The sequence below is a fragment of the Belonocnema kinseyi genome, chromosome 9, assembly GCF_010883055.1.
Source record: "Belonocnema kinseyi isolate 2016_QV_RU_SX_M_011 chromosome 9, B_treatae_v1, whole genome shotgun sequence".
NCBI lineage: Eukaryota > Metazoa > Arthropoda > Insecta > Hymenoptera > Cynipidae > Belonocnema > Belonocnema kinseyi.
This window is the reverse complement of record NC_046665.1, coordinates 54822817-54841274: the sequence shown is the minus strand read 5'-3', so window position 1 is coordinate 54841274 and position 18458 is coordinate 54822817. Positions and strand designations below refer to the sequence as shown.

The following is an 18458-nucleotide window of genomic DNA, read 5'->3' as shown; positions in this document are numbered from 1 at the left end:
TTTACCATTAAATCATTAATATAATTAGAACATGAAAATTATAAATTCATTTAATTCTAATTTAGTTTATGATAACTTTATATTCAAATAACATTTTTCATTATAATTTATATCATAATATTATTAAACTTAATGATTTCACAATATATATATTAATTTAAGATTCTTTTATATTATTCAAAAAAATTAGATTTCAACATAAAATTTAAATTATTATTCCTGTAGCATTGAATAAACCACATTCTCGTGAAAAGTATCTTCAGTAACTTAATGTAACGATTGTAGAATTATGAGAAACAAATGTAAATATTATACATCATAATAATTCATTAAAAATAACAGCTGTTATTGAAAATGAAAATAAAAAGACACAAAACGTTAATAATTATCGGCGATCGATAAAAGTAGAAATATAGTTTTTTATTTCGATTAATTTTTTACGTTGAAGAAAGATGTCGCCAGTCGCCATAAAATACGTGATTAACTTGACCATTGTAAGATTCAGCGCCTATGCGCTACTAATGGAGGTTACGAGTTCTTATATATAGGAAAAACAAACCTTCCTAAGAATAAAATGGCGCTAAGCGGAGTCGATAATAGAGTCAAGCCAGGCCCTAGCCATATTTAGCGTTACATTCTAGCTTGACCCAGGCTTGATCGCCAGGCCAAGAACTAGTATTTCCAGGCTTGGGCCCGCTCAGGCCCATGGACAAATTTCCACACGGGTTTCGATTAAAAATTCATATTTTCTGGCATAAAGTCTTCATTTTTTGGTTGAAATAAATAAATAAATAAAAATTATTTCAACCTGAAATTTTATTGTTTTTCCCCTTTTTACAATATTAAAATGCTGGTCTTTAGATATTAATATTAAACTCCTAAATTTAATATTTAGGAGTAAAAGGTAAAATCCAAAATCTGATTTCAGTGCTACCGCAGATGAATTCCCGGTTTAAAAAAAGTAACAGTATGAACATAGATTTAAGTAAGATGAAATATCTTTTTCTAGAATGTTGTTTGAGCCGATGCTGCGCTTAATTGCAAAAAAATCCATAATTAAAGAAAACGCTAAAATGGCGAATGTATTTCTAGAATTCTTGAAAAGTATTTTCTCAAAAACGATAGTTTAAAAAAATGTTGGCATCAATCGAAAGAGAAAGAATTTTCACGTAAAAAAATCACAAAATTATTATACGCTCGTTTAGAAAATACTCCATTTTGAAACAATATCATTTTATAGAATACAGAACATGTTCCAATAATTGTAAAACATTGCAAAAAATGTGTTGGTCTAACTGTGAAATACGGGTCTCTACATTTCAACTTTAAAATTATATATAAAAATAAAAACTCATTCTGACACTATGCAATAGAGTTTGCTCTAAATTGTGCCTGATTTAAAATGGATTTGGTCTATTAAAGAAAATAGATTTCTAAATCAGGCAAATAACTAAAATCTTTTTAACCAAATAAACACTTGATTCTCATAAATGGGTTTTAAAATATTACTTCAATGTGCAGTGTGAATAAATTTTGAATATATAAATAATTAGTTTTATGCAGTATTATTTATGGCAAATGTAATGACATGATTTGTCACACCTATGTTTCAGTAATTAATTATATGAATTAATTTTTTTTTCGTAAATTTGTGGATGTTGGAAATGTAAGATTAAGGAATATTAATTTGCGTTGCTTTCAGATATTCTGATTGAAAAAAGGAAAATTACCTGCTGGGCAACGGTTTAGGAACGAAGACGTGAATTCGGCGGAGAAGAGCATCTGCTCTTGCTCTAATATCTCTAGCCTCATCATCGAAGTCCTGTAAAGTGTCAAATTAACTTAACCATGAGATATGATTAATTTTTTTGAAAGAAGATATGCCTTTACTACACATTAGATTGTATTCAAAAATAAAAAAATACAGCAAATTATTTCAAATTCAAATAATTTTTACCAAGATTAACATTTCAGTTTTTAAAATATGTTCGGAAAATTTTACTCCTGAATATTTGAATGAAAAAAAAATGTTCAGGACAAACAATAAATAAAGCTTTTAAAATAACAACGCTTTTCCGCTTATCTTCTGAATTATTTTTAAATTTTTGTAATAGGTTGGATTTTTGTTCTATGATTCTGGTCTAATTGTATAAACTTTATAGATTATTTTATTTGCAAGCGACGATACTATGGAAATGATTCTTCAGTATTTAAAAAAAAAATTAATTTCTTAATTTCTTAATGATTCTTAATTTCCGAGAACTTTCATTATGAAACACCAAAGAATTTTAATAGAATTCCACTTGACATACTAATGACCACTGATAAAAAAAAGTGTTTGGATCTTTGACATTGAATCTACAGAAAATCTAAAACGAATTGTAAGAAAGCTTTGCAGATGTTTTTCCAGTTTCTCAGCAATTTTCGAATTCCAACATTTCGAAATTATTTAAGAATTCTGGATGGATTTCATCAAGTCTCCTGCTTGATTCAACAGAATTGTTGCAGAAATTATTTTAAACGATTCTCTAGAAAATCTCGATAGAAATTTTATAAGTAGCTTATTAGTTGTAATATATAGAGAAATATCTATTTTCTCCCCAATTTTAGTTTTAAATTCGTCTGAAACTTTCCATGGTACTTCAAATAAATTCGATGGAAATCAGAAAATAATTATTGATAACCTCCATTCGATCCTCAACATGTAACTAAATCGCGAAAATTTTATAAACGAAAATATAAATTAATTTTTTTAAATACAGAAATAAATATTTTAGAAATAAAATAAAGTAATACATTATTTTATAGGGTAATCACACCATTACAAATACGTTTCAATTTTCCCATAATCGATCGAGTTTCGGATTGTATTTGAAAAAAATTTTATTTGATGCCAGGCAAGAACAAGCAAAGTTCCATTTAATAACTTAATCGGAAGACTGTCATTTAAAACGTGTAACTAATTGCATTATTTTTAAAAATTAAGAAATTATAATTTACTTCTAAATACTTGGTTCTCGGATTTTCTTTGACAAATTAATGGTATTTGAATAAGAGCGACACCAACAAAATTTCATTCCAACATCTTTACTGCAAGACTTCTATTAACAAAAAATTTTCATAATTACAATTCTCCTCTAAACTCTCGGGTCTCGGAATTTTTCACAAATGACTTGTATTTTCATGTCAGACGATAGAAAAAAGCTATACCCAAATATGCCTAGATAAAGAGTTTAATTTTAAAAAATTTAATTGATTCAAATAATTTCTTAAACGTAAATAATTTATAAAAGTAAATGAATTCTAATTTTTATCTAAACGCTTTATACTCGGATTTTATTCCATAAATTACTTTGATTGAATATCGGATAACATAAAGAGAAGTTTTATTCTAATATCCATACCAGCAGACTAAAATGGTTAAAAAATATTAAAGTTAAAAAATTTGTTAAAACTAAAAAATTTGTGTTAAAATAAAACTGTAATCATTATTTCTGTAGCCTCAGTTCTCGGATTTTATTTCACAAATTACTTATATTTGTTGTCAGACAACAGAAAAAATGCTTTATCTCAATATTTAGAGACCTCGTAATTTGGTTCACTAATTACTTGCATTTCATGTCGGGAAATCCCCCAAAAAATGTCATCCTCGTATCAGTGTCGGAAGACTGCTATTCTTACACAGAGAAAAAAATGAAGTTTTCTGGCCGTGCTGTCTTGTGCGTTCAGATCACTGTAAGCAGCTTCGATAAATTTGAAGAATACCGTCAACTCAAATAAAAAAAAAACATTCTTTAATAATTATTATCGTAATTTAATTAATATTAAGTTAGTCAATAATGAATTATTTTACTATTACTACTAATTGTTTTTACAATTTTATTAGTTATGAATTGTAATAATAAAAATAATAATATCAATATTATTCAAATTGAAAACATTTTAACTATTTTCACTCTGTTGCTAAAAACACAAAGATCGTAGACAATGATTTGGCAAACAATGGTAATTCTTTAATACTGATTGTTAATTATTGTAATCTATTTCAGTTTAAGAGAAGAAACATAATGATTAAAAAGCATGTTTATGTTAATGCATTTGATGAATTATTTAATTTTAAAAGAGCGTAAAAAGCTTGATTATAATCTAAAATAGCAATTTTTCTACTAATTTATTTCACATACATGTATATGCCTAGAAAAAATAAATCAAAATAGAAAAGGCTAGAATTGAAAACTTTTGAATGTTCACTCCATATTTTCCCCCGCAAGTAAACAGTTTTAGTAATTGTTTTTCAAATAATAATTTTCATTGATTTGGTTAAGGTGTACCTCGAAATAAAAACTTTTTTTTTGCTGCTTAATATAACGGAAGAACACAATGCTTTTCCAAATTATTTTAGCCCCAAAAAGCCATCGAATAATTTAGTGAATGCAGTTATCAACGAGTTGATAGTATTCTTCTGACTTTTTCGGTGACGTATTCTACCGTCTATTTTCTAGTTCACCAAATTACAGTCTACTTTATCCACTTAACGGTACTCTTTCCAAATAATTAACGACAATTTTGAGTTAACGGTGTTTTGCATGTAATTGCGGTCTAAAATAATTTATTGCTAGAAAATTCATTTCAGTTGTTTGAAAAAAACCTCAATTTATATTTGCGTTTATAAACGTTGTAAACTTCTGTTACATTTCTTGATAAAATAGGTGAATGAAGTGTCTCTTGTAAGGAATATTTTTGAAAATTGTTGGATAGGAAATAACTTACAGTGTTATTCTTGGAGCTAAGATATTTTTCGGTGTAAGATATAGACGAAGGCCTCTGGCGATCACGTATCCTCTGGAGTTCTGCTGCGAGGATACTAGGCCTCACTCGCGAATTGATTCTTATCGTTATCGGCGTGCCAGTGTAATAAGTGTGGACAGGTGTGTGAACTATGTTGACGAGCCTTTTATGTGCTATATATGGCATGTAAGGTATCGTCCTCACCTGAGAAATTCATTCCACCTCATATATTCACTTATTCATTCTAATTCAAATTCATTCTTAAAGTATCCAACAGCAGAAGCAGTAGAATTTGCCAAAGTTTGCAGGAATCGTCGAGGCACAGAGGTTTTTCATCAAGAAGTTTCTATTTTATAACAATCCCCAGAAAAAAATGTATTTTCTAAAGTACCTCCCCCATTAAAATTCTATTTCTAATCAAACGAAAATCAATACTTTGTGATTTCCTTATTTTAAGACCAAAAACAAGCAAATCCATCTGGCTCTTTTGAAAAAAGTCGACTTTTATGTTTAATACAAAAAAAATAATAAAAAGAAATCTAAAAACATGATATTTTTCACTAAAAATTTGCTTTTAATTATAAATTATAGACAAGATCCGTTTAAAAAAAGACAGGCAAATACACTTAAAGTCATAAAATCTCATAGCAATAAAATATGTTATTTTCTAGAGAAAATTAGGCGATTTGTATTTTTCCGATTTCAGAAAAAACCTCTTTCTACGCTTGGAGAAAAATTATTTCTAATGTTATAGGATTTTCAATTAAAATAGGGGCAGCATAACTTTTCTGTAAAGCTTACAGAATTGTTCTACAGTTACAAAACTTTTGAATAATTTTACGAATGTACGGATACTTTCTGTAAATTTTATAGACTTTTCTATTAGTGTTTGTAGCTTTAAGATGACAACGTGACAGAAAAAAAATCAACAAATGTTATAGAAAATATCTTCAAAATAATAAAATTACTGAAAACACTGTAAACTCGGCAGAAAAATCGGCAATCTTACAGAAAAGCTATACTGAAAATCCTGGAAGATTAGCAGAATTTTTTTCAGCTTGCGAAGTTGTGAGTATTTCAACTTTGAGGCTTATTTTGCAAAAAATACAAATTCGTTCTTTAAATCTCTATAAATGTTTATTTATCATTGTCGCTTTTAATAAAAATTTTCTGCTGAAACTTTTAAAAAATGCAGCAAGTTACAATTAAAATCATGGTAAATTGTACTTTAAATGTTTCAAAAGGCAAGAAGGAAGTGTCAAGAAAAATTGTAGTTTGCTATATTTTTCAAATAATTTTATTAAACTTTTAAGAGAAAAATGATATTTAAAATGAAATTAGTAAATAAGCATCGCAGCTGACATTTCGTACTTTGTGAACTATTTCATAAAAAAATTTTTTTTTAATTCAGTGTTCATTATTAAATTTGAAAAATTCATCATACAAATGATAAATTGTAGTTTCAAATATTAACATATTTTTTATCTAAAGAATATTTTCATAAATTTATTATATATTTTGTCCATTTTTTTCAGTCGTAACATGTATAATTTTTTATTTTTAATAGTTTTTAGTGAAAATTATGATGTTTTTAGATTTCTTCTACTTAATTTTCTTTGTATGAAAATACTAAAATAAACTTATTTTTGTTTTTGGTCCACAAATGTTCATGGGATTAAATTAGATAACCTTGCCATTAAAGGTGGTTCAGCTTTACCCTGTCAAGTGTATTAAAAAAATTTGATTATTTATGAAAAAGCAAAGTGTGTTAGTGGCAGAGGCTTTTCATGAAGAATATCATTTTAGAGTCTCATTATAATGTGAATGATTTTAAATGAAGGCGGAGAAGCGTCGTTATTTGCTAAGCAATTTCCTAAAACTATAGATTTCTTATCCACTAATCTGATTAACAAACATCTAATAAATTTTAAAATAATTAAAGTACACATAATTTGGAAATTAGAATACTATTAAAACTAGAAATGTAGTAGAATAATAAATTGAAGGGTGTCGCAACATAACCATGTAAGTGCCACTTTTTTCAAAACAAATTTTATGAAATTAAAAATTCTCTAAAAATCCACCGCATATTGCGTCGTAAACATTTTATTTTTAAATTGTTCAGGCAATTTTAATTTAATCGATTTGTTTAAATATTCGAGATGCGGAAAGGCTAATAGAGACATTCGATTCAACGGAAAAAATTTAATATATTTCATGCATTTTTAGTACGTCAATAATTGATTCCATGAATAAATCGTTAAAGAAATAATTTTTTAAGTCTCTTACATAGTTATGACAGAGGTATATTTTTGACGATATTTTTGTCAAAAAGTATTAACTTTGTATATCTTTTTTTATAGATCTATAGAGCTTTATCAACTTTGGATACTTTCTCAATAAAAAAGTAATAAGTTTAATTTTGAGATCGTCTTTTTTTGTTTCACTGAAAAAAAATTTCTTTGTGCTTACATGGTTCTCCCATAACACCTTTCATTTGAGGTAAATATTCCAATAACTGATTTTGATACATTATTATTTTCTGTTAAATATTTGATGTTTATGACAAATTTTTTTAAGCTTTTAACCCTTTTTCTTAGAAAAGTAGAATATAATCGACTATTGAAATATTCAACTCAATTTTTATGTTTTATCATTTTTCTTATACTCACATGAATATTGGAGGAGATGGGAATAACATAGGGGTTCTGGATTCCAGTCGATGAATTACCAAGTTGATAACAGAAGTAAATTTTGTTTTTGGAAGAGACCCGGCGGCGGCGATGGACGATGAATCACATAAGAGGCAGAGTAGATAAAAATAAGAATACTCTATTAGTATTCGGCCTCTCGATGGAAAATTGTGTCTTTAAGGTTGGTATCTCATCAGCGAAGAGAATTAAAATATCAAAAAAACTTTTAATTCATAAAAAAACTCTATATTCTACTTTCCTTTTTTATCATATTGTCTAATAAATTCTAAATACTAACATTTGTTGGCCAATTTCGCGTTGTGTGTCTATTGAGATGAGGGTTAAACAATGTTAGTATCTCTGATTTAAAATCAAACTAATTATAGAAATTGTTATCGTTTTAGCACAAACTTTCTGAAAGTGGCAACGTCTCAGTTAAGACTATTTTAAATATGATTATTTTCTCGTCTTTTTTATTAATAAAAAAATATTTTCGAAATTTTGAAGAAAACGATAAAAAGAAAGAGATGAAAAAAGAGGTTAAAATATTCAGAATTATGGACGAATAAGCATTGAAAAAAAGATACAGCTCAAGAATTTTGAAATCAAAATTGGAAAAATTATTACTGTTTTATTTTGTGGATATCAATGGAAGACGGAATAACGTAAGGAGTATAGTTCACATTGTGATCAACATTTTTTTTTTATTTCGGCCTTTTTTACATTGAAAACATCGGTTATTAAAACTTGCAAAGGACTATTTTCATTGAGAAAGAACCACACGTATTATTACAATCAGTTACAAAATACAAACTTATTACAGTTGCGCTCGTGTCTCGTTTGGCCAGGTGAATATTCTTTAGTTTTTAAAAAATCATATTTATTTATTTGATTAATATTGTGTTTGTAATTAGTGAATATAAAATTAATTTTATCAAACATCTCGGGTTTAGCAAAAACTAGACTTGGTCTTTCTAAATGCAGTAGGGAATTAAAGAAAAGTAGGGGCCTTGCGAACAATAAATATTATAGCTTTCTGCTCGAATATCTATCATATTCTCATACGTTTTTTCGTTATATAAAACTTTTTTAATAAGCTCTTACAAAAGCAGACATTCGAGCAACTATGAAAATGCTTGGCAAAAATCTCTTAACGACAAAGAAGGTGGTAGTTTCGATTTCACGTATTATTCAGCAATTTGTTTAGTCCTGGCTGATCCATTTTTTTATTATTTCTTGAAAATCTGGTTATCGAATCTCAAAGCAATATTATTTTTTTAGAAAGTCTGTATTTTAATTGTTCACAAAAATGTCCGATACCTAAATATATCAATTTATTGAAAAAATGTAGCCCCAAGAAGTTTTTAAGCTTCAACCATCGAATACTCTGTCTTAGAAAATAAAGGTTTTTGAAGTTAAAAACTTGCAAGCCTTCAAAATTTGAAGATTTTAACATTCAGAGTTTCTTTGAGGATTGAGTGAATTAAACATGATAAATCCCTTTTTTGAAAGAAATGAGTTGCGCATGGTTTAAAATTTTTGAGGATTCGAGGAATATGATTATTGGTCCTTGGTTCACAAAAAATTCTATCCCATTAAAATCTTGCTTTAAAAATTTGGTACCGTTCAGAATATAAAAATTGAAATTCATTTATTTTGTATTAAAGTGTTCAATATTTTATAAAACCTGCATAAATATAAATGGTTTATTTTGAGTAATACCAATGTTGAAAGCAATTCAATTGTTTTTCAGTTTTGACATTGATCAAAAGAGCGAACATAACAGAAGTTCAAAATGGGTTGGTAAGAAAATGAACTGAAACAAAATTGATATTGAAAAATCATTTCGTATGGATTTATAATGTTTTTTTTCATGTACTCCTTGTAGAATAATCATAGTATCTGGAAATTTGAAACTTTGTTTTAAAAATGTCTAAGCTTCCAAACGTGGACCATTTTCTAAACCACGAAAACCTTTGATTCTACGAATTGAACTGAAGCATATTCAGCTATTCAACTGAGTGGTTGGGTTGGGTGCAATAACGATGATTTTGCGTTTTTAGAAGTAACAAATTTTTCATTTGTTTTGTACATAACTTCAGGAAGAACAAGTGCAAAACAAATGACTTTTGAACATGCAAGAACACCCTTATTGTACACAATTAGAGTACTATTTTAGACAGGAATATACAAACGCCATTCTGGTTCCTGGACAGTTCGCGGGAAACAGTGCGATAAGCATGTCGTATAGTTTAATTAAAATTAAGTTTAGAATATAAGAAAAATGGTCTGCTGCAGTGCTCCGTTTTGTAAAAATAGAAGCGAGGATGAATTTAAACTACCGTTTTCCACTAAGGCTAAAAGAAAGACTGTCAATGTGGATCATATATTGTAGACGCGACAAAACGAAACCGAATTTAAATCCAAGATTACGCGAAGTTATTACTAATATTGATGACTATCACAATATAATTCAAATATAGGGGGTCTAAAGATTATTTTTACATGTAATTAAATTTCCTATGAGCATTTTTTTATATATTAAAGCGAAATGAGATCCAGAAGAAAGTAAGGTTAGGAACCCGTTTTTCTACAGAACGACGCACATTAACCCACGAAAATAAAAAGGACGTATGATGTGAAATATAAATAGCTATCATAATAAATTTTTGAAGAATTATTGCATTAATGTTTGACCTATAGTCTATTATTATTTTATTATTTGTTAATACTTATTTTAAAAATCATATGATTATAAACTGAGTGAAATTTCGTTTACAAACATAATTTTTGCAAGAACTATTTTTTGGCAAATGTGTGGGTTCACAAATCATATAGTCTAATTTCAATATTTCATATATATTGTCACATGTAATTTGATTTAAAATTCATGTTTTGATAACAATGCTTCAATATAATTTTAAAATAAAAAATCTATATCGTGTAAGGGTATTTATATAATTCGATATCAATTTAGCGATTTTGAATTTGGTGGGGAACCAGAATGGCAGTATGCATATTCCCATCTAATATAGTACCTTAACACAACTAGTCAATATTTTTTATTTTGGTATTGATCATTATAGCGAACATTACTGAAGTTCAAAATGACTTCGTAAGAAAATGAGCTGAAACTAAATTGAAACCTTAGTTTTTTTTTGTGAATGTAGCAGAATCTAGATATTAACTTATATAGTTCAGGAGAGTATAATTTATTTCTCCGATTGTTCCGACTTTCAATCTTTGCAATAGCCAAATAATTAGATAAATAAATAAATTAGTGAAATCGAAATGACATGGTAGACGAAGGGGTGAAAAAGTTAGACGCGGTATGAGAAGTGGCGATATGAGGTTCCTCCGGGCAAACGACCGGAACTGTGTGTCTCATAAGAGGAGTGGTATCCTCCAGGGCCGCCGCCGGTTGAAGAGCTTGATGACCTGTCCGTGGAGTAAGACCCATAAGGTCCACTGCTTCTCTTGACAACATTTTCGGAAGTGTAAGAAGTGCGTTGAGGACGACTGTATGTGTATGGATCCGAAGAATTGCTGTTGCTACTGTTGCTGGTGTTGGTGTAGGAGTAGCTGTACTGCTCTTGAGCGGATCTCACTCCAGATGATGGATAGTCACGGACCACGTAGTGTCGAGGCGTCTAGATTCGGGACGATATAAGGTCAACATTGGGGAACGCTCTTCTCGGGAATACTACCCTACCCCAGCCTCTCTAACCAGTAATTACACTCTCACACTCAGGAATTATTTTATATTATTATTCTATTATTCTATTGACTCATTAGGTTCATTATGTCGTCTGTCTCTTGTAGTGGTGTCCTTTTAGTGTTTTTTGTGTGTTCGGTTTTTAAATTTGGTTTTATGCGATGTTGGTGATCGGATGCGGGAGGGGTAATTAGTTTGGAGATGATCTAGAGAAATTGAGAATTATATCGTAATCATGAGCCTCAAGAAGAGAGCTGAAATTTGATAATTTTCAGAGAGTTAGGTTGTCAATAATTACAAATTAATAACTGTTTTTCAAAAGAATGAAAAGATTTTTAAGAGAATATTTTCAGGAATTTTGTTTAGTAGCCACGCTTTTGGAAATTCGATTGTTCAGATTTTTCTATTTTGTAACCATTTCTTCAATTTAAAAGTTATTAAACTCAGTGTTTCTTTACAGGAATCATGTTTCTGATCATTTGAAAGAAGTTCAAAGACTTTAAATATTGGAAAGACGTAAATAAAAAAATACCAATTTTTTCTAATGCTTGAGTTTAGTTTTTTTAGTATTACGTCCAGCAGGAAATTAAATCCAAATTTCGCGAAATACTTTTTAATATAATAACTCTCCATCCTACATGGTTGCTTAGTTAACCCTCACATCACAAGGTGGGGTGTTTAGACACCCCAAGGCCCTATTTTCGCGAATGAGCTAGGCCTAGAGCGTCTCACGGGGGTAGGGATCTCAATAGCTTCCTCTTCAGTTGTCCTGTGCACGTGGAAATGGATGAGGGTGACTAAGTCATGCTACAGATGTTTAGAGAAGCGATAATATGAATTTTTACTGTGCTATTTGGAATATGTGATACGTATCTTTTTCATGTTTTTAAGTATCTTTGTATGCTGTTTTTTATGCTGATGTTTATGAAACTGCATTTTTGAATCAATATATTATTAACGTTACTGCAAGAAGTTACTTAATCATTTATAATCCTTTATGAAATATATCATGTGTTACGGACTGTGTAAATAGCCTTTGTGTTTCCTATAACTGAAAAAATCTAAGAAATGGAATTTTCTCGTTATAATTTAGCAGAAAATGAATGAAAAAGTCCTTTGAATAATTGTATGATTTTGTGAAATACCCTTACACATTATTATACCATAAATCATTCGTAATGTGTTTCAAAATGACTGGGGTATGGAGACACCCCACCTTGTGGTAAACGAGACTCTGTCTCACCTTGTGGTGTGAGGGTTAACTAAAAATATATTTTTTATGGAAATAATTAAATTATAATAAGATATAATAATTAATAATTAATAATAATTAAATTTAAATAATTTTAAATTTGAATTTTACTTATTTTAAAAAGTGCTCCATAAATTTTTTTTAATATTACAAACTTTAAAAAACTATTCATAAGTAATAAACACTAAAGAAAAATCGAATGCAAAAACGCTTTGATCAACTTAAGCGCATGCTCTTCGGTGACCACCTGACCAAACTAGTCCCCGTTTATGAGCATTTTTTTGGTGTTCACTATGTCCACACGGATTGAGATCTCGTGTTTAAAATTTGACAGGTTAAATAAAAGGCACTAAAGAACGTTTGTACACAACAATATGTTGATAATTTTAAACAAAGTTTATTTATAAATTGATGAAATAGGATATTACCATTCGAGTTATAGCACTTTGTAGATAATGTTTGGTTTGATGCATTTCAGATTTTTTGATTCGCGGATATTGAGCATTGACACAAATTTTGGACTAAATCGTCTAAACCTTAAAAAAGATTAATATAAGCAATAAAATTTGCACATTCGTTGCAAATAAAAAATTTAGCATCTGCACACACGTAATCTATCATTATTTCTGGAGCATTTTTAGCGATTTCTAGCGGAGAAAAAAAAACTTTGAAAGTCGATAAAGTCGAGATTACGTGATTGAGTTCGTTCATGCAATTTTTGTGTAGAGAATGAAATGATTTTCATTTTTTTTGGTCCTCACTACGTCCGCACGGATTGAGATATCGTGTTCAGGATTTAGGAAGTTATACAGAAAGCACTAAGGAACGTTTGTATACATCAAAATATTTATAATTACGAAGAAAGTTTTCTCTTAAAATACTACAGAAATAGGAAATAAACTTTTAACGTCGATAAAATAAATGCCTCGATTAAAAAAAAAAATCGAGGAACATCTTAGAATGTGCTGCTCGGATTTTTAGTACTGGTGTGAAACAATTCTAAGAATAAAAATAAAATTTTGCCCGGGGGCGAAAGACAATGAGAGTCCGATGCTGAGCCCCGCTGGTTGGTTCACTGTCAACAATACTTATCAGCTGATCGATTCAACGTCAAGAATTATGGAAGTTGGTTGGGAAACTCCGACGAGTAAATTTTAGCACATGGCTGGTGTTGCTCTGTTTCCAATTTGAAATTTATCTTTTATTTTTAGGACCAAAAAAATGAAAATCATTTTACACAAAAATTTCATGAACGCAGTCACTTGATTTCGACTTTATCGACGTTCCAAGTTTCTTTTTTTCTCCGCTAGAAATCGCTAAAAATGCCCAAAAAATAATGATAGGTTACGTGTGTGCAGATACTTATTAGTTGATTTGCAACGAATGTGAAAATTTGATTGCTTATATTAATCTTTTTCAAGGTTTGGACGATTTAGAATAAAATTAGTGTCAGTGCTCAATATAAACGAATCAAAAAATCTAAAATGCATCAAACCAAAAATGATCTGCAAACTGCTATAACTCGAATGGTAATATCCTATTCCATCAATTTATAAATAAAATTTCTTTAAAATTACCAATATATTGATGTATACAAACGTTCTTTAGTGCTTTTTATTTTATCTGTCAAAGTTTAAATACGATATCTCAATCCGAGTGGACACAGTGAACACAAAAAAAAGTTCATAACCGGGGACTAGTTTGGTCACGTGGTCACCGAAGAGCATGCCCTTAATGAGATACAAACGATTGTTTGCTATAGAGAAATTCTATGAAACTCACCGTTTTCAATTGATCTAATTTATTTCTGACATTTCATACTCATTTTTTAATGCAGAATAATAATTTATAAACAACAAATTCAAATATCCAAACAAAGGTTTGTTTTTAATTTGAATTTTACCCATTAATTAAAGGCTCAATTCTTTACTTTCTTTTTATGTATAAAATACTTTAAAATGATCAAACAAGTATTCTGTATACAAAAATCGAGGGCAAGAAGTGAAAATACTCAAATTTATTGAATTTTTTGAGCTACGGAAAATAATATATGGATTGGCATCCGAGAAAAATCTATAGATCAAACCATTTTTAATCGATTAATGTGTTCCTTTGGTTGAATATCATATGTCGAACGTAAAATTGTCTTTAGCTTCTACAAAAGAAAAAAGTCAGAATTTTAGAACTTATAAGACTTTCAAGTTTGGTTTCGAACTTTATATTTTTGGGATTTTTTAGTATCAACAAAAACTGGAAATTTTCATGGTTATTGCTGTTTCCAAAATTAGAAATAAATTCGAAGCAGGTATGTTATATATGCAAGTAGAAGCTTCCAAATCCTAAATTTCTTATGTTAGAGCTTTCAGATCCTAATAAATTAAAAATATTTTGAATAATAAAAGAACTGAAGCATTGAAAATAAAATCTCTGAACTATATTGCATTCATCGAAATTTAAGATTTAAAAATCCTGAAAAGTTTACACTTTAAACTTTAGATTTTAGACGTTAAACTTTGAGAATGAATTTTGACAAATAAACTCATTAAATTGCAGATAATAGATATCAAAACGTATAAACATCAACAATCAAAAAATTGTTGCTTAAAAATGCATAATATGTTTTTTTTAACATTATTAAAACTAGAAATATCCTAGTAGATAAATTTTGCTCGTCAGATATTATTCTGAAACTTGAAAAGTTTTGTCTAGCTTTTATCTTTAAAATGTTGAAATTTGCTATGAATTATGCATTTTCTTTTATTATTTAAATTAAAAAAACAAAACTTAAGCGATCCATTATTTAAAGTATTAATTGAAATTCCTTATATTTTTCCAAGACGATTCGATTATTTTCCATGTAACCCTAAATTTGGTTTTCCGTGACGCGTTCAAATATTAAAATAGCTCATGATTGCGATACTTTTTCCCTGAATGCAAAATAAAAAAAAATGATAAAAGCGCGATTCAGGCAAATTGATAATGAAAAAAAAAAATGAATGGACTTATACTTCTTTTATTTTACCAAACGAGCATTTAAATCCGCGTAGATCAGGCCCTCTCATCTCTAATGGGTGAATATGAAGAATTATGATTATTATTTCAAGAATAGTACAAGTTGCGGCCAACTGTTGGCGCTGCGTTGCGGCACAGGTGATTGAATTTGAAGGTTTGAAATTTCAAAGTGTCAAACGGTGTCAAAGTATATATTTTATTTCTGAAAGACGGAAAGCCGGGTATGTAGTTAGAAGCAGTGTCAAATTTCCTCTTGACGAAAATAACCTACAGAGAAATCCATGAAAGCGGTTATCGTGTATGCTTTCTGCGTTTTCGGGCGAAGGATTATTTACGCGGTCCGTGAAATTTGTCCAAAACAAAAATAGTGCCTTGCGTGTTGTTGCCTGAAAAAGAGCTGAATGATCTTCCTGGCGATGCTCCGGTTGAGGTAGCCCGTGATGTTGATGCTAATTTTAATACATTTACATTTAATTATTTTACGTGTGTGCTATTATATGAATTGTAAATATGTTTTAAATCTTAAAATTCAATAAATGGTCAATAAAATGAATAGATAAAGTGAAAAATGCATAAAGATATATTAAAAGTAATTTATTATACTTTATATATATCTTTACATATCTTTCTCACTTTGTTTATCCAATTTATTGATAAATATATTCAATTTTAACATTTTTCACATATATACAATTTATATATGGCAAACACACGTCACACATTGATACTTTTAGTTCAAGTTGCGGCCAACTGTTGGCGCTGTGCTTCTTCATATTTCTACCATTGAGTTGATAGGGCCTGGCGTAGATATGCAAAAGTAAAAGAAAAAATCTTTGTCTCTAGACACACAACGTGCGGGCCAATTATAACGTGGGTAACGGTATATATTCAGTAATAAAGAAGTCTTCTTGCCGAAATATTCAGGACACACTTAGGTAATCTTGCACCCTTTGCCAAGAATCAAAAGTCATAGATGTGGTATATGCATGCATGCACAGACACACACACACACACACACACACACACACAAATTGGTATGAATGTGTGTATGTATATACATATATCATACGCGTTTATATCCACGTTTTTACACGTATGCAATTGTGGCACTCGGTGTCTCGACCTAGGTTGGCATCGATCTTGATCCAAGCCCAGGATGGAAGGAGAAAAATCCAATTTAACATGAAATTCAAAATTAAGTCGCACAACTTTCTCAGAGTCTTTTACAATTTTTATTAATATCCCTTATACACGAATTACTATTCAATCACTAATTGGCGTATGAAAAAACATCGTCTATCAAAAATCGTGGAAATGTGAAGCATCGGACGACAGTATTACAAGCAAGAAATTAAAATTATCTTAAAACAAAAAAGAAACAAATTAAAAAAAAGTAAAAATAATAAATGCAAAGCGGTGGACAACTTAAAAAGCCCCGAGATCTAGTAACTATTATTCAAGCGTGCAAAATATTTTCAAAAATAATAAGATTGACCTAATTGTATAAAAATATGTTATATTTAGAGTGCCCATAATTTATTTCATAAATTATATTTAAATTTATTCTACGGGAAGTCTAGATCAAATTTTAGAATTGAAAAATTTAGTTTAAAGATTAAACTTTCATATTTAGATATTTAAAACTTTAGTTTAATTTGCAAACCAGTGAGAATAAAGCTATTTGAGAAACACTTTGATTCTGAATTTTTTCATTCATACTCGTTCCAGTAATAGTTTATTATCCAACTTTTAATATGCCTGAATAATAAGATTTTCTTATTAACCATTCCCAAGAAAAACAGTTGTAAAAAATCTACGAACGTTGCATGGACCGCGATGCGAGTCTTTCAACTCCTGGTTAGATCCTGTGGTAGCGCATCCCAATTTGTAACTGGAAAGTCATTTTTATATTCAGCAAAACATTTATTTCTTGATGTTAGAGTAATCAGTGCCCCCCACCCCCCAAATTGCATGAGGAATCAGAATTTTTAAGTATATTCAAGGATGAACGATTCCGGACCTTCCAGTTACAAATTCAGAACGCAACCGCCTGATCTAATCGGGAGATGAAAGACTCCCGCTGCGCGGTCCATTTAACGAACACGGATTTGTTTTAGAGTATGAATTCAAAAAAATTCCAAAGTCTGCAGGTAACTCTCGTCAGATAAAAAATGGACACCTAGTCGCGATTTAGATTGCTATTTGGGAAGGGAAGACATAGTCCGACTGTTTTAATAAGTATCTTCAATGAGAAGTCATATTTGAAAAATCGAATTCGCTTTAGAATCTATACCAAGAAGGTTTCTCAAGATTCATTATAATCTTGGTGCGACTCGAGGGCGGAATGGCTGGTCTCCTGTGGCTCGTTGATGGCCTTGACAGTACACCATGTTCGAAAACATGACCCCGAAGAGCCAGTTCAGCAGCAGCATCCAATCCAACTTTGGAGACAGCTCCACTCTCAATCAATTGACGAGTGTGATCATCCTTGGAAGGATTTTTTCCACGAACAGTTCCCTCTTTTTCCCTAAGGGTAGCATATTGATAAAATTCTTTGGCAGGATCCTGCTTCTTTCGACCCCAGACGGTGAAGGGATCCGGAACCTGGGAAGGCCTTGGAACATCCGGAACCTTATCCCAGGGGAAGGTGTCTTGCCTCTGTAATTGTTGTAGAAAAACCATAAGCTCCAGTTCTCCCCTCTTGCCTCTTTTGGACAGTCTTTTTTCCCATGATGCCGTCCTTACTTCCACACCACTCTTTTAGTTTATTTCCTACTTTACCAGAACCTAAAACGTGTTGTGGGTCACAAAAGTTGTCAGATCTCGGGGCTTCTCGTTTATTCGAAGGCAAAAATAGATTTGAGAAATGGTCAGAACTTTGTTACGATATCGCTCACCGAATGGTCGTTTAAAATTATAGACTCAAGGGCAAGTGGTTCGAGTACTTTTTAAATAGGGTAGCAAAGAGGGAAAAAAGAATTTTAACAAAAAATAAAAA

The 18458-nt window shown here is 30.0% G+C and overlaps 1 protein-coding gene across 10 annotated transcripts in view; it reads right to left on the bottom strand.

The window, feature by feature from the left end:
* Positions 1–18458, bottom strand: part of LOC117180916 (calponin homology domain-containing protein DDB_G0272472-like) — a 56543-nt gene that overhangs the window by 21240 nt on the left and 16845 nt on the right. For 5 of the 10 annotated variants that reach the window (XM_033373537.1, XM_033373535.1, XM_033373538.1 and 2 more), the window contains exons 2-4: positions 7461–7496; positions 4771–4992; positions 1731–1822 (exon numbers count right to left, since the gene is read on the bottom strand). In XM_033373537.1, coding sequence (XP_033229428.1) covers positions 1731–1822; positions 4771–4992; positions 7461–7496 — 350 coding nt within the window. The remainder of the gene's footprint in view (positions 1–1730; positions 1823–4770; positions 4993–7460; positions 7497–18458) is intronic. The other 5 variants (XM_033373543.1, XM_033373540.1, XM_033373544.1 and 2 more) reach the window with 3 other exon arrangements.